Here is a 24,102-nt window from a genome sequence, read left to right on the forward strand (position 1 = left end):
TTGATATTGGTGCAATCCATTCACTCCATTATGTATCATTCCGAAACTCTTATCCATATAATAGTTATTATTTAATATATTAATAATAATTATCACAACAATGAATATTATTAAAACAGAAAATGAAACTCTGGGAAATAGTATTTGTGTCCTTGATCGTCGTAGAATCATTTTTTTGTGGTGATTCTCGTTTCTTGATTACAAAATTACATTCTTGGTGGTGTGAAAGATTTTTATGATTATTGTAAAGTTGTTAAATAAATCATCAAATTTAGTAATTGTAAACTCAAAAACCCACATGTATCAGCTTATACTTTCAACTAAAGGAATTTTGAAATATCAAGTGCAGTCAACTGTTTCTATACCAACGCACTAATCGAATGCGCATAATAATTTGTACACCCTCATTAAGATGAAACCTAGGTGGTTCCAACTTGTATCACATATCGGCCAATTCAAAACTCTAAATCCCGACTATTCATTTCCTTTAAATTTCACACAAAAAGCCGAAATACTAAATAAATCTCATAAAAAAATGTCTCAACAAGTAATTGATCTCAACAAGCAACATTTCGACAAGATGGCTCTCGATTGGGGAACCAATCCAATCTTTGCCGAGATGAGTAGAAAATTTGCAACTGGTATTATGGAAGAATTGAGAAAACACCTCACGAATCAATCATCAATGCAAGTGATGGATTTTGGTTGCGGAACTGGAGCTCTTTCATTGTATCTATTGAATGAATATGGACAGAGTGTTGAATGTTTGGATGCAGTAGATGTGAGTGAAGGCATGTTGAAGCAATTTGCTGAAAAGAAGGAAAAATTGGTCGGAGAAGGCATGTTGAATGGTAACTTGTTGCAAATTCATAATTTAAATTTGACCACGGATGATCATGCACTGATTGGAAAGAAGAATAGTTATGATTTGATTGTGTCCTCCATGTGTTTCCATCACTTGCCAAATATTCCAGAAAAACTCAAGCTTTTTGCTTCCTATTTGAAACCTTCTGGAAAACTTGTCTTTTTGGATATGGACAAGGATTTTCCACTGATTGAAACATTCCATCCAAGAAATATGGGTGATGAATTGCAATATGAAAGCGGATTCTCTGAGGCAGAGTTGAGAGAGTGGCTCGATTTGGCTGGCTTTGAAAATCATCAATTTGCTAGAAATGTCACAATTGAAAAGAAGGGATGGGACGATGTGATGAGAAGTTACACTCTCATGACCACTACTTCATTTAAAAAGTAATATATTGTTTTCATTTGTGTAAATATCAAAATTTCATCCTGTTTAATGTTTTTTACTCAAATTCCAATTCAATTAATAATTCAATATGTAATAATCAAATTATTCTTGAGCCTTCTTCTTTTGTTTTTGTAACCATTCACGATAATTCTTATCAGTTCCACACAAATAATCCCACCAAGTAAATGTTGAAGCATAATTTCCATTGTAAGTCTTGTGATGGAAATCGTGATGAAGTGGACCACTATAGAATGGAATTAAATTACTCATACACCATGGGAAGTAGAAACCTGTATGTGTATCAATGGCTTCAATTTGACGAATTGTCATCCATACCCACCATCCAATAATGTGTGGAATTCCAAAAAGGAATGGTCCAATAAACGAACCAACACCCAACAAGACAAACTCTGTACAACTAGCATATGATGAGCAGTAACCAATTGGTGTCTGATATTCGTGATGCATTTTGTGAATATGCTTATAGGCCCATTCAGTATGCAACCAACGATGAATCCAATAAAAGTAAGCATCTTCAATCACTAAGAAAATCAAGGAACGTCCAACCATATCCCACCATGGTGGAATATTCATATCATAACTCACACCAACCCATTTAAGAACAGGATATCCAGTATAAAGCAATGGTAAAAGCAACAAGTGATTAAGTACTAATTGAAAAACACAATTCCAATCTGTTAACCTTTCTTCTTCTTTCAATTGAAGTTTGTACTTGTAGAGGAAAGAAGGCTTGAATTTCTTAATTAAAAACCATGGCAAGGACAAGATTCCATACAATACAAAGATATATGCAAGGGATACATAGGTTGTAATTTCCAACTCTGAAAAGTTTGAACGAATTAAATAATAAAATTGATGCAGGGTATCCATTTGATTTAAATCGACATTTCCAACCCAATCAGGGAGAGTAGAAGAAGGGGTGGTACTACTCATGATGATGACGATGATATATTTTGTTTGTTGTTAAAATTGATGAAGAGGATCTTGAAATATTTAGAGTTTCGTTTTTTCTCACTCCGAAAGTAAACGGTAGACGAACTGTAGGTGGTGTTTGAAGGTGGACATTGAAGTAGTGGAGATTGAATTAACCCGATTATCTAAAGAAGAGCATTTTGATCGGTTAATCGCTTCTTTTTTTTTAATATTTAAATTAAATAGTACTACAAATTGGTATTACTCTTTCAATATATTGTAAAGCAAATTAAATATTATTATGTATTTAATAATATTTAAACAAAATTAAATTTTTGTTCAATCTAAAAAATTAAATTCAAAAAATTGCCAAACTTGTACAATGTTGATATATTAATTATTTTTCTATTTTCTTAAGAATTGCTTAGAGAAAAGAAAAAATTGTCGTTACGAGAAATAGTGAGGTGGTAACATGATTTCTTCCTCATCTCGTCATCACAATGATGATGAAAGTGTTAACAAACAACAATATTCGGAACGAGAAGAATTTAATGGTAATCAACAAGAGGATAATATAATTAATAATCAACAAGAGAATCAAATAATAGGAAATAATAATGATGATGATAGAGACGATGATGAACCAATTAGAATATTAACAACAACTAATAATACAAAATTGCAACAATTACGAGCCTATGTATGGAAAATAGCCAAATTATCATTTGATATGCTTCCTATTGGTTTTTTAAGCTTTGGAGGTCCAATGGCTCATACTTCACTGCTACAGGATCGATTTGTTATTAATCATCAATGGTTAACTCCAGAGGAGTTTTCAGAATTGTTTTCCATTTGTCAATCATTGCCTGGACCATTAAGTACCAAATTGGTGATTGCTATTGGAACATTGAGAGGAGGATATGTTGGAGCTTTGGTGAGCTTTCTGATATTTTCATTACCAAGTGGATTGGTGATGGGAATTGTTGGAGTTTTGATGAAAGATGTGGACACGGATATTCAATTTCCTTATTGGATAAAGATTGCTTTGAGTGGATTTTCGTGTGCTGCCGTGTCCATCATTATGCATGCTGGTTATTTGATGGCCAAGAAATTGACAGTTGGTTCCAAGTTGTATCAGAGCTTAATGATTGGAGCATTTATATTATTTTTGATATATCAAACTTGGTGGATGTTATTATCGATCATGATTTTTGGAGGACTTTCGAATTGGTTTGGGGAATATGGAGGCAAATATTTCAAAAACAAGTATGAAAATTTCACAAATTCATATGAACAAAATGCAGTAGGAAATAAGGGAAAGTTTGAAAGCATTATCAAATTTTTGAAATTTTCCAAATATTTCATGTTGGAATTATTTACAGATTCAAAGGTGAAAATTAAAAAGATTTTCAACAAGGGAATATTCAAAAGATCTACCAATTATGAGCAAGTTGATGAGGCAACACCCTCTCCTGCTGCTGAGACACCCTCCTCCACTACTGCTAGTCAAATCATTTCCAACAGTGTTGACAAATCCAACGATAACGAAACAAGCAATACCATTGAAAAGAGCAAGGATATTTCACTTAAACCAATCATGGGAATAATTTTTATTACCATCTTCATCATGCTACTACTAAGCTTATTCATTTCAAGACAATTTATCGAGTGGACTCCACTCTATCTTGCAGAGGGATTTTTCAGAATTAGCAGTTTGATATTTGGTGGAGGGCATGTCATTCTTCCTGTTATTTTGAATGAGTTTTCCGTAAATCCTAATAATTCCACCTTGCCAACCATTTCAGAATCGCAATTTTTGAATGGATTTGCCCTACAGAATGCCCTACCAGGTCCATTATTCAATTTATCAGCATTTGTTGGTGGAGTGATTGGAGGTCCACTCGGTGCATTCATTTCCTGGTTTTGCTCCTTCCTACCGCCATTCCTTTTCATGTGGACTGCCATTCCTCTTTGGAACAAGTACAGAGATAATAAGAGTGTAAAAATAATTCTGGCTGGAGTGAATGCCTCAAGTGTTGGATTTGTCTTTGTAGCAGGTTATGTATTGTGGTTGTCATGTGTGGAAACTCAATTCGTGCCAGCTGCCTGTACAGTCGTGTTGAGTGTTTTGTTACAATCTGTGATTGATGCACCTGCACCACTGGTTATTCTCTCGGGAGGTCTCATTCGACTAGCTCTACAACCTCTAGCACAAAATTCTTAGAATTTATTTTCGATTTTCAACCCATTCTACAATTTTAGAAACAATACTTGGAGTTGGTTTGTAATTTGGAATGGCAAGTTGACGAATTAATTTTTCACACACCACTTGTTTTGATTCCTTTTCAAGAGCTAATCTTACACTTTCCAAAACACGTCCATTAATTTCAAATCGTTGCAAGCATTGAATTTGTTTGACTTTCATACCAGCTCCTCCTTTCCTTATTACTCCTTTCATTACATAAAGGGTTATTTCCTTATCCCAATTTGAATAACTTTCAGTTGGAAGTTGAAATTGGGATTTTTCTCTACTTTCTTCATCTTCTTCCTCTGGTTTTGCCTCTTCTTGAACTAGTGCAGAAATGGAAGATGGTTCTTCATTTGAAATTGGTGTTGTTACTTCCTTTTGAATTGTTTCAATATTAATAATCGATTCTTTGTGTTGAGTAGGAGTTGCTGTAGCAGCAGGAGTCACAACTGTTTCTTCCTCTTTGATAACTTGTTTAATTATTTCTTCCTTGACTTGCTTTTCTTGATGAATAATAGAACTACTTGACAAATCCCTTTTAATTGGAGTTTTTACCTTTGAGGCAGCAAACTCTACCAACTTGATTGAAAACTTGCTCAAATCAATACTTTCATCCCTCTCAATAAAAACACACTTGTTATTCACAATTCTGTTGAATCTTTCCATAGCAGCTTGATAACTAGTTTCCGAAATTTGTACCTGTAATTCCTCCATATCACTCTCATCCAAACCTAATTGTTCAAACAAATCCAATTCCTTCCGATTCAATCCAGCACATTCCTTCAATACATTTGTTAAATAATTATTTGTTTGTTGAACAGGATTGAATGTGGTCATGTGAAAATGTTTTCCCGAACAGCTAGGATATATATAATTCTTCTTGTCATTGTAATTAATGGCTAATAATTTGATGGTCGTGGTGTGGTGTTGTTGTTGTACTTTGAGAGAGTTGGAAATGATTGATTTACTTTTTAACATTTTTTTCAATAAAGTTTAAAATTCTCCATTTGAGGAGATGGTGGAAATCTTTCCATTATTGGTTGCAGTAATATCTGAATATTTAACAATGTTTCTTAAATATTTAAATGTTTTGTAACATTATTAAAAATAGTATTGAACTATTTAATAATTTTTGGCGCCAAAATTCAACACTTACAATTTCCACCTTTCATAATAATCAAAAAAAAATGCAAGAATCAAACTCTACAAACCAGCCATCACCCGAAACTTTTTTCACCATCGATCCATCACGAGTGGCACTCAACGCAGGCTTGATACTCATGGAGGAAGACAAGGATTACGGAAAGGCTTTGAATTTCTTCTTACAAGCGGCCAATATGGGAAATGCGAATGCTGAATATTATGTTGGACACATGTATCATAAAGGCTTGGGAATGGAACAAAAAGAGATTCCATTGGCTTTCATGTGGTATCAGAGGGCTGCACAGAAGGGACATGTGCAGGCACTTTATTTGGTTGGAATTTTTTATTATTTTGGATTTGGTGTGGAGAAGAGTTTTGAAAAGAGTTTTGAATATTGTAACAAAGCAGCAGAAAGTGGACATTCACAGGCACAGTTTGATGTTGGATTGAATTATTTGGAAGGAGAAGGAGTGGAGAGAAATGTGGAATGTGCCATGACTTGGTTTACCAAATCTGCCAATCAGAATAATTTATTTGCCATGAAGAAATTGGCTCAATTGTATGATATTGGTGATGTAATTCCAAGAAATGTAAATGAAGCATTCAAATGGTGTTTGAAGGCTGCAGAATTAGGTGATTCTGGTAGTCAATATGATGTTGCTGCCATGTATGAATTTGGAGATGGTACTGAAAGAGATTTATCCAAAGCTTTTGAATGGTATTCCAAGTCAGCTCATCAAAAGAATCCCCAAGGTGAATTCCAAGTTGGATTAATGTATTGCTTGGGTAAACATGTGGAAAAGGATCTCAGTAAAGGTTTGGAGTTTGCATTGAGAGCTGCTGAACAAGGATTGTCAAAAGCTCAATACGTTGTGGCTGACATGTATGCAAGAGGCGATGGCACTCCAATTGATGTTATGAAATCCTACGAATGGTACTCTAAATGTTGCAATGCATGTATGAATGAAAATAATGGAGATTTACTTCAGAAATGCGTTGCTAGATTGAACATGCTCGCCAAACAATTATCACACAAATAGATTTAACCTTATTTTTGATAGAATTCCAGTAATTATCATTGACAATATCATTTTAATGAAAAACTGAAATATTGTCAAAATTAGTTGTTTGTCACTGAAAGGAATTGGTGTTAAATAATTCCCTTAAGAATATATTATTGAGGATTTTAATATATTAAAGGGAATACTATCTCTTCTTGGATGGATTTTCAACATTTGCTGTTGAGGTTGAGGCTTGCTTTCTCTTTTTTGTTGGAGCTTGTTCTTCACCTGTTTTGATAAAGTGTTCCCAGTCAATCTTACTGTTAATGTCATTCTTGAATTTGGAAAAGTAATTCTTCCATCTCTTATCCATATTTTTACAAGTTGAAACATATTCCTTAAAGATTGCTCCATTTTGATCTAATTGCGCCAATATTTCTGGAGTTTCATGAATCCACTTGATAGTACTAATGAGTGAAGAAATCTCTAATTGAGATTTCCAATTGAAGAATTGGTATGGATACGAATCTCCAGTAAATCCTGGTGAGGTTTCGTATGCTCTATCGAGAGCTGAAAATAGAACTGTCTGGTCATTGATATCAACATCTAGTAATTTCATATAACCTGAGGTAACAAATTTTCTAAATACATCCAAATTCTTGCAAGATCCAACAAAGGACACTCTTGTTTTCAGATTGAATGGTAATCTGTTTCTCATAAAGAATTCATAACACTTTTCATGTTCAAGAGGATCAATAGTTACATAGTCAATATATTGTCCATTAACAATAGTCTGTGCTTGAATAAAACCATTTGTAATGCACAATATATTTACAAGTCTGTCATTACGTTTCAGTGCAACCATTTTCTTAGGGTTGTTTGGAGATAAACTTGAAAAATACCCAAAAGTACTGGTTGATGCTGGTGTATCATCCACAAATGGCCTGGTTTTAATATTATCAATGTCGAGATACTCAAAGGATGGGATTTCAAAGTGTTCAAGCTCGCATTCATGGCTCATGTATTGATAAAGGTGGGTTGACTCGATTTCGCTAGTTATGAATTTTGGGTATAATGCATAGAATGGAGTGTCTAGAAATACAACAGTTTTGAGATATTGAAAGTAGTTAGTTTGCTTGGTAAGCTTAACATCTTTGGAGAATTTTTGTAATTGAAGCATATAAGAATTACTAGTAACAATTTTTTCCTCAAATGGCTGGAATTCCAAAGCTATTGAGCTATGGTAATGACTATTATAAGTTCTAAATCTTGAAAGATAATCATCTACATCCACATCATTCAATTCATTCCTCACTTCACAATTGGAAATCACAAGAGTTTCAACAGAGGTTCTTCCAATAGCTTTCAAAATCTCTGGAGTGACCATCATAAAGTGGAGAGTGACCTTTTTAACTCCCCTACAATTTGCAATAATCTTCAACAAGTCGGAATATTCCATTCGATAAGGATCGACCTCAGCTGTACGATTTTATCATTTCAATTGATGGTCCATCATCGGAAACATGCGATCAAATTGTAAATTTTAGAAAGAATTATTAAACAATAAAAACAAACAGCATTACTTACAAAAATCCAAATGAAAAGCCGAATATTCAAAGTAATCATTCATCAGAAAATTGAAAATATCCTTCCACGATTTACAAACTCTAGACAATCTAAAATAATTGGGCAAAACTGGAAGAAAGGACAAGATTTCGGAATAAATTTCCAATGGAAGATCTTCCCACATATTTGCTAATGTTCTAGATCCTTCTTCTTGCACAGTACTAGGACTACTGGGACTAACTGGATGAATGTCGGTGGAAGTCAAAGAGTTTGAGTTTTGCATTTTTTTTTGATTTGAAAAAATGCTTTTACCCAGTCGCACAATTTAATAAGATTTACAGTAACAAAAATATTCGTATAGTTGCAACTATTGAAATCTTACACAAATATAAATATTGAAGATCGAGGTTGAAAGTGAAAGTAATTGTATGAGTCAAATTGGAGATGTGAAGCAAATGGCCGTTCAAAAGTGAAACTGTTGCTAAAAATGGTCACAAACATGTGACAAGTGAAAACATTCTGAAAGAAGATATGTGAAGCGAAACTAGTTATTGAAAAAAATAGAGAGATAATAGGTTGGTTGACAACTTTATCATGGCCAGTTCTTCGTCTCCAAGAAAGGTTTCGTCAAGTGATGGAATTTATTCTATTCCTCTGAGTGTAATAATAATTAATCATCAACATGATAATTTGCAAAATAATTCACTTCAGTTTCTGGGCTCATCATCATCAACCTCTGATCTAAAAGGTTTGTCATCAATATTATTATTGCTATGATCCGAAAATATGTGAAATAGCCAACTACAGTTTACTTTCGAATATTTCCACTACCAATATTGCAGCAGAACAATCACCAACTACAAGCTCCAATCTTTCCTCTTCTCCTAACTTACAAAACTTGAAAAGCAAACGCAAGTCAAGTTCTTTCAATTCCTTTGATAGTTCATCAGAAATTACCTCATTTCACATTAATTTGCAAGGATTATCCATTTCTAACAAATCTCTCTATGATTATTCAAGTCCTCCTACCTCTCCAAAATATGGAAAATTATTCAAGAATGCCCATGAGCAAGAATCTATTGGAATATTGAGGAGGAAATTTGAATCATTTCTTATTGATAAGAAAGTCAATTATGGAGGACATAATAGGGAAACTCATATTTGGAAATTACTATTTCTTGATGATTTTTACAATGTTTTGAATGGAAAGAGTAGAAAATTTGATGATATTGAGGAGTTATTTCATAGATGTGATATTTTCTTGAGTATCTTGATTGGAGATTTGGGTCAATTCAAGTGTTTAGAAATGTTTAAGAATGAACAGTTCAGTACCTTTTCAACAACATTTAAATATCCACATTTGGAGAGTTTTGATTTGGTCATACAGGAAATATTGACGACCTATTCCAATAAGAAGAGAAACCTATCACCACCAAATGGAATTTCTCTATTGCTTGCCCACGAATATTTACACAAGTGGCTCACAGAACTCAACTCTACATGCCACGAATATTTAAAATTGGCTTCACAAAATCAAAATCTTGAAACTCAACAATTGAAAACCCAACCTAAACATCATCACATGGTGGTGGAATCTATTTCACCCATCTTTGAGGAAATTGATCCACAAGAAATTCAAAATCCTCACTTTGATTTTGTATCAATCACTAGGAAATCCAGTTCCTCTTCCTCTAATGCATTCGACATTGCAAGTTCTTCTTCAGCGGATGAAGATAACTGTGCACCAGCTGATTCAAAACAAAAAGAACAATTCATGAAGGAGATTATTAGCCAAAATCAAATATTTGATTTGAAAGAGAATGAAAATACCTTACTCACCTCTCTCAAATTACTCAATCAAATGTTCTATACTGAGCTTGAAGACTACTTTAACTACTTTCAAAAAACCAGCTCTAAATTTTTGAAAAAGTGGTTCGACAATAATGTAAGAAATCTTCCTCTGCATTGTATTGATGCCATTCAAAAGAGAAAGAAACGATATACGAGCTATCATGAGAGCTTTCGGTTAACAGAGGAGGATATGAACTTGAAAACCATTGTTGATGCCGACTTTGATTTTGTACATTATTTGTGTGAACATACAGAAGATTGGCAATTATTGGATCTATTCGAAAGTGATTCAAGCATTCAAGTGTACAAATCTAAAGAAAATTACTCAACAATATCAGGAATGAAATTACAAAAATATATTACACGAGTTAATCAGCCAATAGAAGTAGTGGCTCGAGCATTGTTGGCCAATGAAGCTCACGGGGATCAATATGGCTTACTAGTAACTGGAAAGTACTATGACTATAGGGAGATTGATTTGAATTCCTCGTCCAACAAGTATTCAACAGTTATCCAATCATGCACGATAGATTTTGGATCTCTTTTCAGAAAAAGATGTTTGGAAAATGTCATTTCAGCAAAAGGAACCTTTACAACAAATAATGAGCTTGTCGAAGTTACTCAACTCTACAAGACCTGCTCATATCTCAATAAGGACGAGGAAGAAGGTGCCCGTAAGGTAGTAATGATGGGTACCAGATATTTGCAAAAAGAAGACTCTAATACTACCAGAATTGTAGATGCTCGAATGTTTCACCTAGGAGGTATCATGAATTCAAATTTAATAGTGCACAAGCTGAGTGTTAAAAAGATGGTGCAATTCTTCTCTGATTATCTCAACAAGTGTTTGGAGAGTGCAAAAAAGAATAGCTATGCTGCGCCTGATTTGAAGGAGCATTGTGTGTGGCGAACCTTCTCGGACTATTGTAGAATGCACTACAAAATTGATGTGAATAAATAGTGAATTCCCAATCATGGTTATTCTAAAAATCTTGTTGTGCAATAATCATCTTATAGCATTCTTCAAATAACCATCTTGTGTATCAATAAAATTAAATTGGATTGAATGGTAGATCACAAATTAAGAATTTATAATGATCTTAGAATCTTCTACCACCACGATTTGAGTTACCTCCACGTCCTCTTCCACGACCTCCTCTATTATTACTACCACTATCTCTATTATTACTACTGCTATCAATTCTTCTTTGATTATTCTTATTTTGGTTATTGTCTCTCTTTTGGACCTTATTCTTTCCTTGATTGTTATCCTTTCCATCACGGTCCTTTCTCTTGGTATTCTTAACCTTCTTTCTATAGGTAATCCAACTTGGTTTAGTGGTGAGTGTAGAGATGAAATCTGGGCGATTCTTCTTGAGAGCACGAGTAAGCTCCAAGATATTCTTGGCACAGTTCAAGATTTGGGTTTCCATTCTAACCTTTTCCTTGTTTTCTTCCTTCTTTTCAGCCTTCAAGACCTTGATTGATTCTTCAAGTCTTGGAACGTATGGAGAAACAGCGGCCTCAAGGTTACCCAATCTTTGAAGCATATCTTGTCTCAATTGCTTGAAATCGCCATAGTTATCAGTTGGTTGACCAGTGATAATCTTAATACCACAGATTTCATTGAGGGATCCTTGTGCCTTGAAAGCAAGTTGATGGAAGATGAAGAGGAAGCATTCAATGTTGGTAAGATTAAGTTTTGGATTAGCGGCATCCTTTTCTGGAATTTCATTCTTCAAAGTTTGATAAATGAGTGGTAAAATAGCTCTAGAGTGATTTTCAGAAGTGAAGAGAGCAATTTCAGTAATAGCCTTGAGGGTATCAACTCTCAATTTATCTTCTTCTGGAACACTGGTATTCAAATTATTGAGTGATGGGAAGATTTGATTCATCAAATAGGAGAAGTATGGAGCATTATCCTTCAAGTGAACCATACCCTTCTTGGCAGCTCTCAAAAAGCTGATCAATTTTCTCAATTTCCATCTATCTTCTTCATCAGCAAGATCGAGTGGCTTGGTCAAATCGACTGGAATGTGATTTCTAAGGAATTGCATAAACTTGAAAGAATCCTTTTCGTATGACTTCAAACGAGCAACGAGGGAAAGGAAGAGTCTCATATGCTCAGCTTCCTTTTCCTTGTTTGAGAAGGATGATGAAGCGAAGAGTCTCAAAATCTTTTCAATAACTGTAATAATTTCCTTTTCAGTGTCTTCTCCAGAAAGTTTTGCTTGAATGGCTTTACGTTTCTTGAACATGATTTCAGAGATGAATTCAACAGTCTTTTCTCTGAGAAGTTCAGTTTCCTTTGGACTATCTTGAACAGCTGGTGTAGCAACAAGATCCAAAAGTGATTTAAATGTTTCCTTTGGATCAATATCCATAAGTTCATTCAAGCTTTGTCTAACTACCTTAGCTTCAACAGGATCTTCCTCTTTGAGAAGTTGTGTAAGAATACTGGTTACTTGAGAAATATTTACAGTGTTGTTGATGCACAACTTTGGTAATCCTTTGGTAGCATTAATTCTGATCGACTTGTCCTCTTCTTCACACAAATCCAATTGCTTTGACATACTTTCTGATGAAAGGCTTGGGAAGTTAGCAGCATATTTCGGAATGAATTGGCAAGCCAATTCCTTAGCCTTCTTAGAGTGATTTGGTGAAACAATGTTGAGAATTGCTTCATAGTGAGACTTTGCCTGTTATTATTTTAAATTATTAAATTATGATAAGGATGATAGTAATATTAAAATTATTTGTGATCATATAATTCATGTGGTAATACATTCACAGTTAGCTCCAACCTTTGATTGTTCAAAACATACCGAAGCCTCCAAGTTTGGTACTTGTGTACCTTGTTCTTGAATAGCAGCCTTCAAGGCATTGCTCAATTCCTCTTCGTTTTTATACAAAAAGTCAATTTCCTTGTCCGATTCAGCATTAACGTGGACATACAATGTTTCTCCTCCTTTAGTAGTAGTTGTTGCAGACATGTTGTTGTTATTATTCTTAGGCTTACTGTAAAAGTGATGATATTGTGGACAAGCTTAAAAGGCTTATTCTCTTATTAATATAATGATGATTTTGTTGTTGTATGATTGTATTCTATCAATATTACACACACTGAAAACAAGTTCTTTTTAGGTGTGTTGATGATCAACAATTTTTTTTTAAAATTTTTTAATAAAATTGAAGATTCATTTTAAAAACAAAATGGCTTAATTGAATAGGTAGCGTTGAACCCGCCTTTTTTCTTCTTAAAATTCTCTATGAAGAATTTATAATGATGGAAAAGGATGAGGTTAATAATTACGAAATTTAGATTATATCCTTTTGTAATCAATGTTAAATTCTTCCTAAAATGATAATTAGTCAATAATACTACATAACACTATTGTTAATTGACCATTTATACAACTACCGAAAATGGTATAAATCCAATAAGCAAAATTCACAAAATGTTAATGAAAAAAAACAATCAAAACATTATTCAAAATGGAATCAAGAAAAGTTGCTTGCTCCTCTCATCAAAACCAACCTTGTGTTTTCATTACTGGAATTTCAGGAAAACTTGGCGAAGTTTTATGTAAGAGACTTTGTGACCAAGGATTTAAGTGTAAAGGTTTAGTTAGAGATGAAGATGCCAAGAAGGAAGTTCAAGGATTGGGTTGTACTGATGTTTTCGTTGGAGATTTGACAAAACTTCAAACAGATGACTTTGTTAAATATTTGGAAGGATGTGATTTTGTGATTGATGCAGCTGGATCAACTTCTGGAAAGGATATTGAAAAGATTGAATTTACTTCTGGTAAATTCCTAGCCCAAGCAGCCATGAAGAGTAATGTCAAGAAGTACATTTCCATGTCAGCTGTTGGTTGTGATCATTTCTCATCTGGAGAAAGAAAGGATGCTCTTGTATGTGATAAATGTAAGGAAAATAGAGAATATGCTGAGAATCAATACAAGCTTGATCAATTCATTCAAAATGAAACCAAGAATTTGGATTATTTGATTGTCAGATCAGGAGATTTGACAGAGGAAAAGGCAATGAACAAGATCTTAATTGGACGTCCACATTTGAGTACCAAGTATCGTAAGATGTGTCATACCTCAAGAGAAGATTTGGCAAACTTGTTGGTTTGTCTCTTGAAGAATGACTCCTTAAAGAACATGACCTTTGAAGTTATTAATTGTAAGGATGAAGGAATGCCAATTGAGGAGGCTGTCAAACACTTGAACGTTGCCTTGTAGATTGACTCTAATCATCAATAAAGCTTTATTGAGGTTGTGTGAAAATTATTTTGTTTATTTTGTACATTTATCAGATTCTTTTCTATTATCATTTTATTCAATGAATTTGTATTCTCTGAAGGTTTTCATTCCAGAAGCACTTGAATTTAACTTTTCAATAATTTCCTCCTTAATATGTGAAACATCTTTCAAATGAATTGAAACAGTCAACCCATAATAATCAATGAAATGGTTAATATTGGCAGTGATGGCACCTCTTCTGACTTGTCTCACATTTTCTCCAATAAATGTTACCGCCACAAATCTATCACGTACAACATCGTCCAATTCCAAGGCACATACCTTAACAATAGCATGAACAGCATTGTCAGGTGTCAATTGTTCAACTAGCTCTGAAAGTGATTTACCATTCTTACTAAATTTCAAATGTTTTGCATTCTTTTCATCATATTCCATCGAAACAAATGAAACAGTTGGTTGTTGTCTCATATCTTGATAAGCTTCACCAATCAACTCATCAAACTTAATTGGAGAAGTCAATGAAGATGGAATCAATGAAAAACTTCTAGAAAATCTATTAACACTTCCATTTCCAGAACTAGTAGTAGTAGCAGCAGCAGCAGGTTTTTCACCTTTGCTTTCAATAGAAGAAGCATTTGATTTAACTGGTTGGGGAGTGCTAAATGTAGAAACAGTTCTAGTTCTATTATGAGTAGGAGTTGATGGTTGACCACTTGTTTTCTCAAGTGTTGGACTTGGCAATCTCATAAATGAAGCATTACGCGGTCTTCTTTCAATAGCCACATTTTGAGCTAACAGAGGTGCAGAACTCGTGCTAACCAATTGAGTTTTCACACAAGCATTTGGCAGATTCAATTTACCAAATTTCAAATCTCTCAAAACTTGTTCTGCCTTTAAGTTTTCAATTTCAAAGGAAGAAAACTTTTCCAAATTGTGAACAGTTTTGGAATTGACGAATTCTTGAACTTTCTTTGCTGTTTGTTCATCAACTTGATCGTTTTGAGTGTTATTCGAAACTAGGTCTTTTAATTCTTGTTTTTCTTTGATTAAATCTTCAAGTTCCTTTTGTTTAGACTGACATTCAGTTTCTAATTGTGAAACTAATTGAAGAGAACGTGCTTTTAAACCTTCGATAAATTTCTCTGTTTCTATTTGAATTTCGTTCTTCAATTCGGCTTGTTTCTTCTGAATTAGTTCGATGGCTACGTGTAACTGTTGATCCGAACAAGTTTGTCTATTCTCCCAGTTGGTAAAGAGGGAATCAACTTGTTGTCTGGAGATGGTGGTTGGAGAAGATGACATTTTTTTGTTGTTGATTTGTTTCGAATATCAAACAGATGAAATTCAACACACTAAAAAGTCAATTGTCAAGTGGTTACCTTTTTTGCTCTGATTGTTTGAAAATGGTGGTTATTGCACAAGAACGAGTTTTAAATTGTTTGATTTGTCAAAACTCGTCCAAATATTTTACTGTTCAACATCACACAACAAGAAAGGTTTACAGTAAACAAATTTTCATTGTAAACTAAGTGTTTAATGTTGTGGTGAGGAATTTTGTTGGCTAATAGTTTGGAAACTTTGCTTTCTCTTTACAAAATCAGTAATGGCATCATTGAGCTTGGTAATAATTCGAACCTTTTCGTTTGGTCTATTCATGACATCGTACTCAACTGTGAATTTACGAGCAATGGCTGAAATTTGGAATTTGCTATTGTTAGATCCGAAATCCATTGGATGAACAGTTAAATCACCCAAACTCAAAACAAATCTTGCTTCATATCGATCCTTCTTCTTTTCTTCCATTATTCCCATAACGTCCACATTGTCAGATTTGTCAATTCCATTGGCTCCTTCTGCTGTTGCAATTTTCATAGCAGCAGCTCCACTTGGAGTACCTCCCAATTCTGAAGTGGAGGCACTCACTGATGGAGTAGGTACATTTACTGTTGAGGTAATGTTTGGTTGAGAGTTGGCCTTAACAGACAACTTTCTTCTAACTCGAGATAATTTTCCATCCTCTTCTTGTGTATTTTCAGATTCTCTAACAGCATGAATAAATAAATCGTTGAATAAGAAAACGACACATTCCTCATTGACATGAGTGTCATAGGTAGATCTCAACTTGTCAAATTCACAAATATATCTACGTTGAGGTTGAATTAAATCTGTCAGTCCTGATAATCTATCTGCCACACTCTTCATACGATAGAAATATTGACGTTCACGAATCTTATTATTCAAGAAGGTGGCAACTTCTTCAGTGATGGAAATTGCATTCACCAAATTACCGAAATCTGGATGTTCAGGATTCTTGGTGTGTTTCAACAAACCCTTCAATAGGAGAATATATCTTGGAATACGTTGGATAGGCTTGATCAAGAAACCTTGAAGTTGTTCACCCTTTGAGAATGGATCCTTTCTTCTAATGTAGAGATAATTTCTAAATCTTGGATTATCCTTATGTTTAGAATAAGTTTCAATAGCCATTTCATATTTTGTTGAGAAGGTGGTATACAATTTGAAAGTTTGATGGAGTTTGATGAAAATATCGGCAATCTTTTGATCCTTGTGCCATTCATTAACACGTTCTTCTAAATCTGTTACGAGAATCTTGTGCAATTTGTAAATTCCCAATAAACCACCAAAGATCTTAGACTTGTCATCTTCTGAAATGAGATTAGGCAAATATTTCAATAGTGGATAATAGTACAATTCTATAATCTTGGCCATAGAAGTGACGTAGGCTCTTTCAGTGTCGAGAATTTCCTTTGCCAAATTTTCTCTTTCCAAAATATCCTTTTCATTTTCCAATTGTTTGACATCTTCTTGTTTTTCGGTAGATGTCTTGGTTTCAGTTGCGCTATTATCAGAGGTCTTGTTGGATTCAATATTTGGACTTGTCTCTGTTGTGACAGTTTCAAGATCTTCCAATACATCTACAGGAGATCCCTTGTGGCTCTTCTTTCCAATCATGAAACTACCAAAACCAATATTTGACAACTCTTCATCACTGTCATAGTCACTATCACTATCACTATCAGCATGTTGCATTTGGTCAATGACAGATTTGATTAAAAGACCACACTTGCCAGAGGATGCTGAACTTGCTCCACTAATTCTCATATTTTCATTCAATCTAATCTTGTTATGTTCCAAGTGAGTGAGCAATAAATCTTGTAGCATGTGACAAATTACCAATCTTTGCATGAGGGCAGGTTCCTTTCCACTCTTCTTTTTGATGATTTCCTTTTCCTCTTCAGTGAGTTTGTTATTCACATTCACAGAAACAAAAGTGGAATCAACAATAGTTGAAAGACCCTTACATTTCAACAAGATTTGATTCAATGTCGATTCATTTCCTTCACTTCCCATCTTGATAATGGAAATGTATGGCTCTGGTTCAGATGCAGAACCGGTGGAGTTGGCACTAATACCATTTGATTCGTACCATTCGACAATATCATCTAATTTGGTTTGTTCCTTCTTTTTCTTTCTTTGGAGTGAAAGACTTTCCAATTTGCCCAAACTGTGCCAAACAGGTGTACCAGTTGAGGAGGATGCTGTCTTTCCGAAATTAGGAGCTGAGAACTTGGATTCGATTTGATTGGCTGTGACGAGGTAAATCTTTGGTCTCATATTTCTATTGATTGGATCCTTTGATTGTTTTGGATCGTGCTTTGCTAATAAATCAACTAAAAGTGTAAAAACTTCCTCATATCCTCCATCATTATCTGGTTTCTTAATCTTATTGGTGATGAGATCAATAACTGAATAGTAATATTCCAAATCTTCATTATCAATAATAATTTCAACAGATTTCTTTGTAAAGATACCAACAGTCATCCTATCTGCTGGACGTAACTTGAAGAGAATATGTAAATATCTGAGCACAATTTCAATGGCAGAACCCAATCTATTATCATATGCTGTGAATTGAGAATAATCTTCACCCTTTTCACTTTGTTTCAAACTCTTGCCTGCTGGTTTAAAAACAGGAAGAGAAGGAATCATATCTTGTGAAGACATATTTCTCGAAACATCCACAAAGATATAGTGGTGAATGCCAGTATTTGGAGTGGCTTTAAACAAGTGACCACTTGGAGAGAAGATGAAACCATTTTCTTTGGCTGGGAATCTTTCAGCTAGTAATGAAACTTCCTCCAAATAATCCAATGCACTACAATCCAAAACTTGGTGAGAGACGTGTCTCTTACAATATTCGAGTGGTGTATTGGAAGTAGAGTTTTGGTCCAATTTTTGAACTCTACACAAGTTGAATTGACGCATTTCCTCATTGGACATGCAGGCCTTCTTACATGGATCAACAAATCCACACAAGGACCAGAATTTTTCATGTTTCAATTCATCCATTGGTTCACATTTCATAGTAGAGTGCTTACGACCTGTTGCCATCAAACTCAATTCACCATTATATGGACAATCTTCCTCACCATTATCAGATAAAGAATCATCGAAATTATCGGTAATAATCATGGAATCTTCTCTTCCATATCTTGGAGATACAGGAACACCCCTTGGAGAAACAATTATCTGGGAGCCACCTCCAACAGTGAGAGAAGTTCCAAATCCAATACTACTGCCCATAGTTGATGGATTAGTGTTATGTGTTGATGGAGAAGTTGACTTGCCCTTTAAATCTGAAACACTACCAGAAGAAGATGTTTTAGGAACACCTCCACCATGAATGAGTCCTGTTGGTGTGTCATTGACATTTGTACTTGATGTTGATCTTTTTGGAACGCCTCCAATTCCACTAGAAATGATAAAACTTCCGTCCAAAGGACCACTACCGGCAATGTTAGTGTTGGAAGGAGAACGTCTTGGCACTCCACCAATTCCACCCGAAATAATTCCTCCACTACTGTTGAGTGTAGTGTTGCTACCTGTTGATGTGGTGCTAGTATTACTACTGTTGGTGTTAGATGATGTTTCCAATCCAGGAGTTGGCTCAATGGTCAAGCTTGGTAATTCAGGAGGATGAGCCATGTCAGAAAGGGAAGAACCAACAGATCTCGATCTAGGAACATTTTCAGTGGCTGGCTTTGTGTTAAATGTTGGAGTAAAGGTAGTGAATTGAATTCTATTAGCAGTTGACCATTCACTGTTTTTAGGAGTGAGTGAGGACATTTCACTTTGACTAGGTGATTTTGGAATAAGGGATTGTGATCTCTGCTTTTCAGAAGATGATTCCATTGTTGCTTTCAAATCTGATGATGAACTATTGAGAGAATTAGCGGTTGATGTCTTTTTACCATGTTTGTGGGAACATACAGTCAAATAGGTATGACCACGACCCAAAACTCTACAATATGATTCACAAGTGAATTTGGCACCATTTTGACCTGGGAAGAATCTCAATAGACGTTCTTGATTTTGATGAATATATGGAATTTCAATTGCATTATTCTTGAGTAATTTAGAATCAGTCACAAATACAGTATTGATCATGAAGGCATGTTCAGTATCATGGAGTAGTAAATTCTCCTTCTCCTTTACAGAAAGAGTTTCAAAATTAATATTTTTCATTTTAGGATCAACTGATTTTTTGGCAATCCAGAATGAATTCTTATCGTGACCATATTCTTTTCTACATATGGACAAACAGGCAGGACATTTCTTTGCACAAAAATGTTTACGTGGTGCTGTTTTAGTGTCTTCATCATTGTAACAAAGACATTTACCAGAGTGGCTAAATTTGAATGGTTCCAACATTTTGGAACAGTTATGCTTCAAGCCAACATCTGTATATTTGGCCTCTGCTTTAATTTCACAAAATCCACGATGAGAACAAAATTGTTGACAAGGATGTGAATTGGAACACATGTGAAAATCGAGACCTCCATTCTCTGCTTCAATAAAGTCCTTATATTCCTGTGAAGAGTGATCAAATGCACAATAGCATACACAATTTGGAATTTGACACTTGTGTTTACAAATTCCAGGTTTCAAATTCTTCAAATTTGGATTAACAACAATAGGTTCTGCAGTAATTGTGATTGGTGGAGATTTGTTCAATCTTTCCACTGATGAAGAGCTAGTATTTTGTTGTGGTAATTTGATAGCTGGTGGAATAACCTTGACAGTTTCCATTGGTTTCTTATTTTCCACAATATTTTCCAAACTCTTACTACTTGTTAATGAATTATTGTTAGCATTCACTGTTGTGTTTTGATTTGTTGAAGTTGAAGGCAAGACAGGTGGTAAAATCTCTGCAACTGAATTCAAGGCAAATAATTCTTCCTTTCCAGGAGTTTTTGTTGGAGTACTGTATGGATTTACAACATTACCACTTGGCATTAAATGTTTGTTTTGAATTGGAGCTTGAGTTGAATGTCCAATGTTAACAATTGGAATTTCTACAACGGGATTAGTAGTAAAGTTGGCAATATTGACCACTTGTGGAGGAGGAACTGTGGCTGAGGAAGGTTGCTGTGTCTTGGTAGCTGTTGGTTGAACAATCATTGGAGGAACAATAACTGGGACTGTATTTGTCTTGGATACAGGCTGATTGGACATCACATTGTTAACACTTGGTCTATTCATATTCACTTGTTGTTGTTGCTGTTGTTGCATTGGTTGCTTGTGTTGTTTTTGGAGGAATTACTTGTGCAAAGTTAGCATCATCCCATGAAGCATCAAACGAATCATCAAACTTGTTGGTACCAGGTTGGGTATTGTTTGTAATAATATTTGCTCCAATATTTACATTATTTGCAAGATTATTGTTACTTCCACTGTTAGAGATGGATCTTGCTCTAGGATTGAAACCACCACCAACGCTCAGACTTCCACTAGAATTTGTTGATGATAGAGTTGGAGTTGGAGTAGTGGAATTGCTGTGGAGAGATGTTGTTGATGAAGAGGAGGGAATTAATAAATTATTTGAATGACTATTATTTAGCTTTAAATTGTTATTATTATGAATTGGAGCAAAACCACCACCAATAGTTGTTGTATTAAAATTTAAATTTAAATTATTATTATTAATATTATTATTAAAATTATTAAAATTATTTGATGGTGCGGTAAATGTAGAAGGAGTTGATGAAGTTGAAGATGTTATTTGTTGTTGTGATGATGGTTGTACAACGGGATCTCCCGATAGGAAAAAATCTAACAAATCGCCATGACTCATCGATGACATATTTGTTGTTGTAGTTTGTTGTTTCTGTTGTTGTGGTTGTTGAGGATTTCTCATCGTGGTGTTATTGCTGCTATTACTCTTGTTCATTGTACCCGTGGATGGGTTTGTTCTTTGATTGTTGTTGGATTGTGCATTTGCTCCTCTCATATTGTTGTTGCTTTTTGTCTTTTGTTTGAGAATAAGAGAGCAAATGACAATGTCGTGGTTGAGTAGTTGACGATGTTGTGTAGTTTATTATGGAGTAATGATTTGTGCGATTTTCTTTCTAATTGGCTTTGTTTGCATGTCCTTTTTCTTATCGCTATTGTGCTTGATTGAAAGTTGATGGGAAATTGCTGTTCGTATTTAACGATTCGCAAATGGAGTAGACGAATTGAAGTTGTAAAGTCTCAGTGAATCATAAGGGCATGGGATGAAATTAGTCAGCTTCATTTATTAGGGATGGAGATTCAATGGTCTTCTTAATTCTTGACATTGTTTTAGATAAGAGTGCCAGCAAGTTGGCTTCTCCCTCTCCTCTCACCTTTTCTTCACTCACAATTCTGTCTTGCAACTTGTTAAGGGAGGAATTAACGAGCTCCTGTTGCTTTTCAATATCTGCTCTCAAATCAAATAAATTCTTCTTACTCTGTTTATCATTCTGTATAATGAGTCTCTCCAATTTATCACTTGTTGGTTGAATAAATTCAGAGAGGATTTCCATTTTCTGAGCATTCATTAATTGCTGTACATTATTGAATTGGTGAGCAGTGTTAATCTTTTGAGATTCCAGTGTATTTTGAATTTGTTCCAATTTGCTCCATATTGGGTCTGTGCTTTGCCTAGTTTGAGTTCCAATCTCTGTAAATAACTTTTCCAATTGTGTTGTTATTTCATTTATATGTGCATTGGAGAGGTTTGAAAGGGTGGATATTTGTTTCTGAACGTCAAGCTCCATATTATTAATCTTTTGTTTGACGTCTGTGAATTTGATTTGAGTCTCTTTCGATTCGGATATGATTGAGTCTGCCAATTGCTTTCTCTCTGTCTTGTATTGGTTGAGGAAGGAATTGAAATTAGTACTGAGGAGATGCAGCTGATTTGATTGAGAGGATAATTCCTGTGAGAGTGATTCTATATTGAGGTGAACAGTGGAAACTTGCTCCTCCAGATTTTTCAGTCGTTTTTTGACGCTTTCATTTTCTTGAATTCGTGCATTCTTTTCCTGTTCGATTCGGGAGGACAGCTGGTTGAACTTTTCTTCAATGAGATTGGTAATATTCTTCTCACCTCTTTCTCTATTGCCTCTCTCATGGAATAGTTGAGTTTCCAATTTTTCGAGAGCTCCATTAGTAGAATCCACTCGGCTATTAACCTTATTTGTAAATGTATTAACATTATCAATCTTTGACTCTATGGATTCAATTTGCATTTGTCTCTTTTTTCTGACCTTTTCTTGTTGGGCGACTTGAGCATCAATGGCTGAAATCTTTGAGCCTAAATCGGCAAATTTAATCTTTGACCCAGCTCCTTCAACACTATTTGAGGTACCATTGAGAAACTCATCTTCAGTTATTTCATCACTGTCATTACTTCGAGAGTCATAATTAGTAATTGAATTGAGAGCAGATCGAGAGAATTGCTTCCCAGGACTATCAGAATTGTTGGAATGCGATGAGAGAATATTATAATTATTATTGTTGGGAGATTTCTTAATATTATTGCTAACATTTGAGGAGCTCAAGGTTGAGAATGAGGGTAAATTAATATACTTTCCAAAAGTTTGAGGAACAGTAGAAGAAGACGATGCAGGACTCAAAGGTTCTAGATATCCATTTGTGCTCCCACTACTGCTATTGTGATGAGCATTGTACGATCGTGAACTGCTCTGCGAGGATGGAATACCTGTTCTCAAGGGAGATGAAGCCGATGAAGTTGTAGATGATGAAGTTGTGGTATTAAACTTGAAATAATCGATTTGTGGTTGTTGTTGTTGAGGTACTTTAGGACTCCTCAATACAGGAATCATTGAATTATTACTATTTGATGAAGAATTGGTAGCCATCAAACTAGTTCCCCTCCCATTATGAATCATATTCTCTCAATAAAGTTGTTGTTTATGGCAGTATTTTTTAAAATCTGAAGGTAGATATTATTCCGCCAAATTACTGTAAATAACAAACAAGTCTATGGAGAGTGGTTAAGGTAAAAAAAACTTTGTGATGTTTGGTGATGGAGATTTTTAGTTAATGTGTATCTGTGGACCATTTTTCATGTCAATGCTCTATTCGTTTGTAACACATCTGTTTGACCAAGGTTTTAGTTGGTTCCAAATACACATCCTTCCTAAGATTTCTTTCTGCTAATCCATTCTAACATCATATTTGAAGACTTCAAATAAGAGAGCATGCAAATTTATTAAAATATATTTCATAAACAAGAACATAAAAGTGGTACTTAATCAAACCTTCAAACTCTGTGTGTTTGCAACAATAAATGGCCGATTTAAGTCGTGTTATGAAGAAGGTGCGACAACCAGTGGTGTTTTGTAAAAAAGTCAGAGCCGGACCTACCTTAAATCATTAGAGCCATTTGAATGCCTTTTTGAAAAAAACAGCACAAACATTATTGATATCTTTCCACTAGATTATACATTCTGTTGTTTTTCTTCTAGTGCAAAACAACAATATTG

At 34.6% G+C, this 24,102-nt stretch overlaps 10 protein-coding genes across 10 annotated transcripts; 3 read left to right on the forward strand and 7 right to left on the reverse strand.

The window, feature by feature from the left end:
• Window positions 1-222: 222 nt before the first annotated feature.
• On the forward strand, window positions 223-1,255 carry NAEGRDRAFT_81956 (S-adenosylmethionine-dependent methyltransferase; the record flags this gene model as incomplete). Its single annotated transcript, XM_002670042.1, has 1 exon — window positions 223-1,255. Exon 1 carries the CDS (start codon window positions 413-415, stop codon window positions 1,253-1,255), a length of 843 nt encoding a protein of 280 aa, XP_002670088.1. The 5' UTR covers window positions 223-412.
• Window positions 1,256-1,354: 99 nt separating this feature from the next.
• Window positions 1,355-2,207, reverse strand: NAEGRDRAFT_81957 (C-4 sterol methyl oxidase; the record flags this gene model as incomplete). The annotated part of the gene is made up of 1 exon (XM_002670090.1): window positions 1,355-2,207. Exon 1 carries the CDS (start codon window positions 2,204-2,206, stop codon window positions 1,355-1,357), a length of 852 nt encoding a protein of 283 aa, XP_002670136.1. The 5' UTR covers window position 2,207.
• Window positions 2,208-4,412: 2,205 nt separating this feature from the next.
• On the reverse strand, window positions 4,413-5,411 carry NAEGRDRAFT_74972 (uncharacterized protein; the record flags this gene model as incomplete). Its single annotated transcript, XM_002670091.1, has 1 exon — window positions 4,413-5,411. One exon carries the CDS (start codon window positions 5,409-5,411, stop codon window positions 4,413-4,415), a length of 999 nt encoding a protein of 332 aa, XP_002670137.1.
• A 209-nt stretch (window positions 5,412-5,620) lies between these two features.
• On the forward strand, window positions 5,621-6,616 carry NAEGRDRAFT_53804 (uncharacterized protein; the record flags this gene model as incomplete). The annotated part of the gene is made up of 1 exon (XM_002670043.1): window positions 5,621-6,616. One exon carries the CDS (start codon window positions 5,621-5,623, stop codon window positions 6,614-6,616), a length of 996 nt encoding a protein of 331 aa, XP_002670089.1.
• A 166-nt stretch (window positions 6,617-6,782) lies between these two features.
• NAEGRDRAFT_74974 (FBOX domain-containing protein) lies at window positions 6,783-8,426 on the reverse strand (the record flags this gene model as incomplete). The annotated part of the gene is made up of 2 exons (XM_002670092.1): window positions 6,783-8,056; window positions 8,165-8,426. 2 exons carry the CDS (start codon window positions 8,424-8,426, stop codon window positions 6,783-6,785), a joined length of 1,536 nt encoding a protein of 511 aa, XP_002670138.1.
• A 1,904-nt stretch (window positions 8,427-10,330) lies between these two features.
• On the reverse strand, window positions 10,331-12,987 carry NAEGRDRAFT_81959 (apoptosis inhibitory 5 family protein; the record flags this gene model as incomplete). Its single annotated transcript, XM_002670093.1, has 2 exons — window positions 10,331-12,693; window positions 12,820-12,987. 2 exons carry the CDS (start codon window positions 12,985-12,987, stop codon window positions 11,095-11,097), a joined length of 1,767 nt encoding a protein of 588 aa, XP_002670139.1. The 3' UTR covers window positions 10,331-11,094.
• Window positions 12,988-13,489: 502 nt separating this feature from the next.
• NAEGRDRAFT_74977 (uncharacterized protein) lies at window positions 13,490-14,245 on the forward strand (the record flags this gene model as incomplete). The annotated part of the gene is made up of 1 exon (XM_002670044.1): window positions 13,490-14,245. The coding sequence occupies one exon, from the start codon at window positions 13,490-13,492 to the stop codon at window positions 14,243-14,245; it is 756 nt and encodes a 251-aa protein (XP_002670090.1).
• Window positions 14,246-14,281: 36 nt separating this feature from the next.
• Window positions 14,282-15,568, reverse strand: NAEGRDRAFT_81960 (uncharacterized protein; the record flags this gene model as incomplete). The annotated part of the gene is made up of 1 exon (XM_002670094.1): window positions 14,282-15,568. The coding sequence occupies one exon, from the start codon at window positions 15,566-15,568 to the stop codon at window positions 14,339-14,341; it is 1,230 nt and encodes a 409-aa protein (XP_002670140.1). The 3' UTR covers window positions 14,282-14,338.
• Window positions 15,569-15,782: 214 nt separating this feature from the next.
• Window positions 15,783-20,860, reverse strand: NAEGRDRAFT_59785 (rhoGEF domain-containing protein; the record flags this gene model as incomplete). Its single annotated transcript, XM_002670095.1, has 1 exon — window positions 15,783-20,860. One exon carries the CDS (start codon window positions 20,858-20,860, stop codon window positions 15,800-15,802), a length of 5,061 nt encoding a protein of 1,686 aa, XP_002670141.1. The 3' UTR covers window positions 15,783-15,799.
• A 989-nt stretch (window positions 20,861-21,849) lies between these two features.
• NAEGRDRAFT_74980 (uncharacterized protein) lies at window positions 21,850-23,505 on the reverse strand (the record flags this gene model as incomplete). The annotated part of the gene is made up of 1 exon (XM_002670096.1): window positions 21,850-23,505. The coding sequence occupies one exon, from the start codon at window positions 23,503-23,505 to the stop codon at window positions 21,850-21,852; it is 1,656 nt and encodes a 551-aa protein (XP_002670142.1).
• Window positions 23,506-24,102: the final 597 nt, after the last annotated feature.

Source organism: Naegleria gruberi (assembly GCF_000004985.1).
Source record: "Naegleria gruberi genomic scaffold NAEGRscaffold_75, whole genome shotgun sequence".
NCBI lineage: Eukaryota > Heterolobosea > Eutetramitea > Acrasida > Naegleriidae > Naegleria > Naegleria gruberi.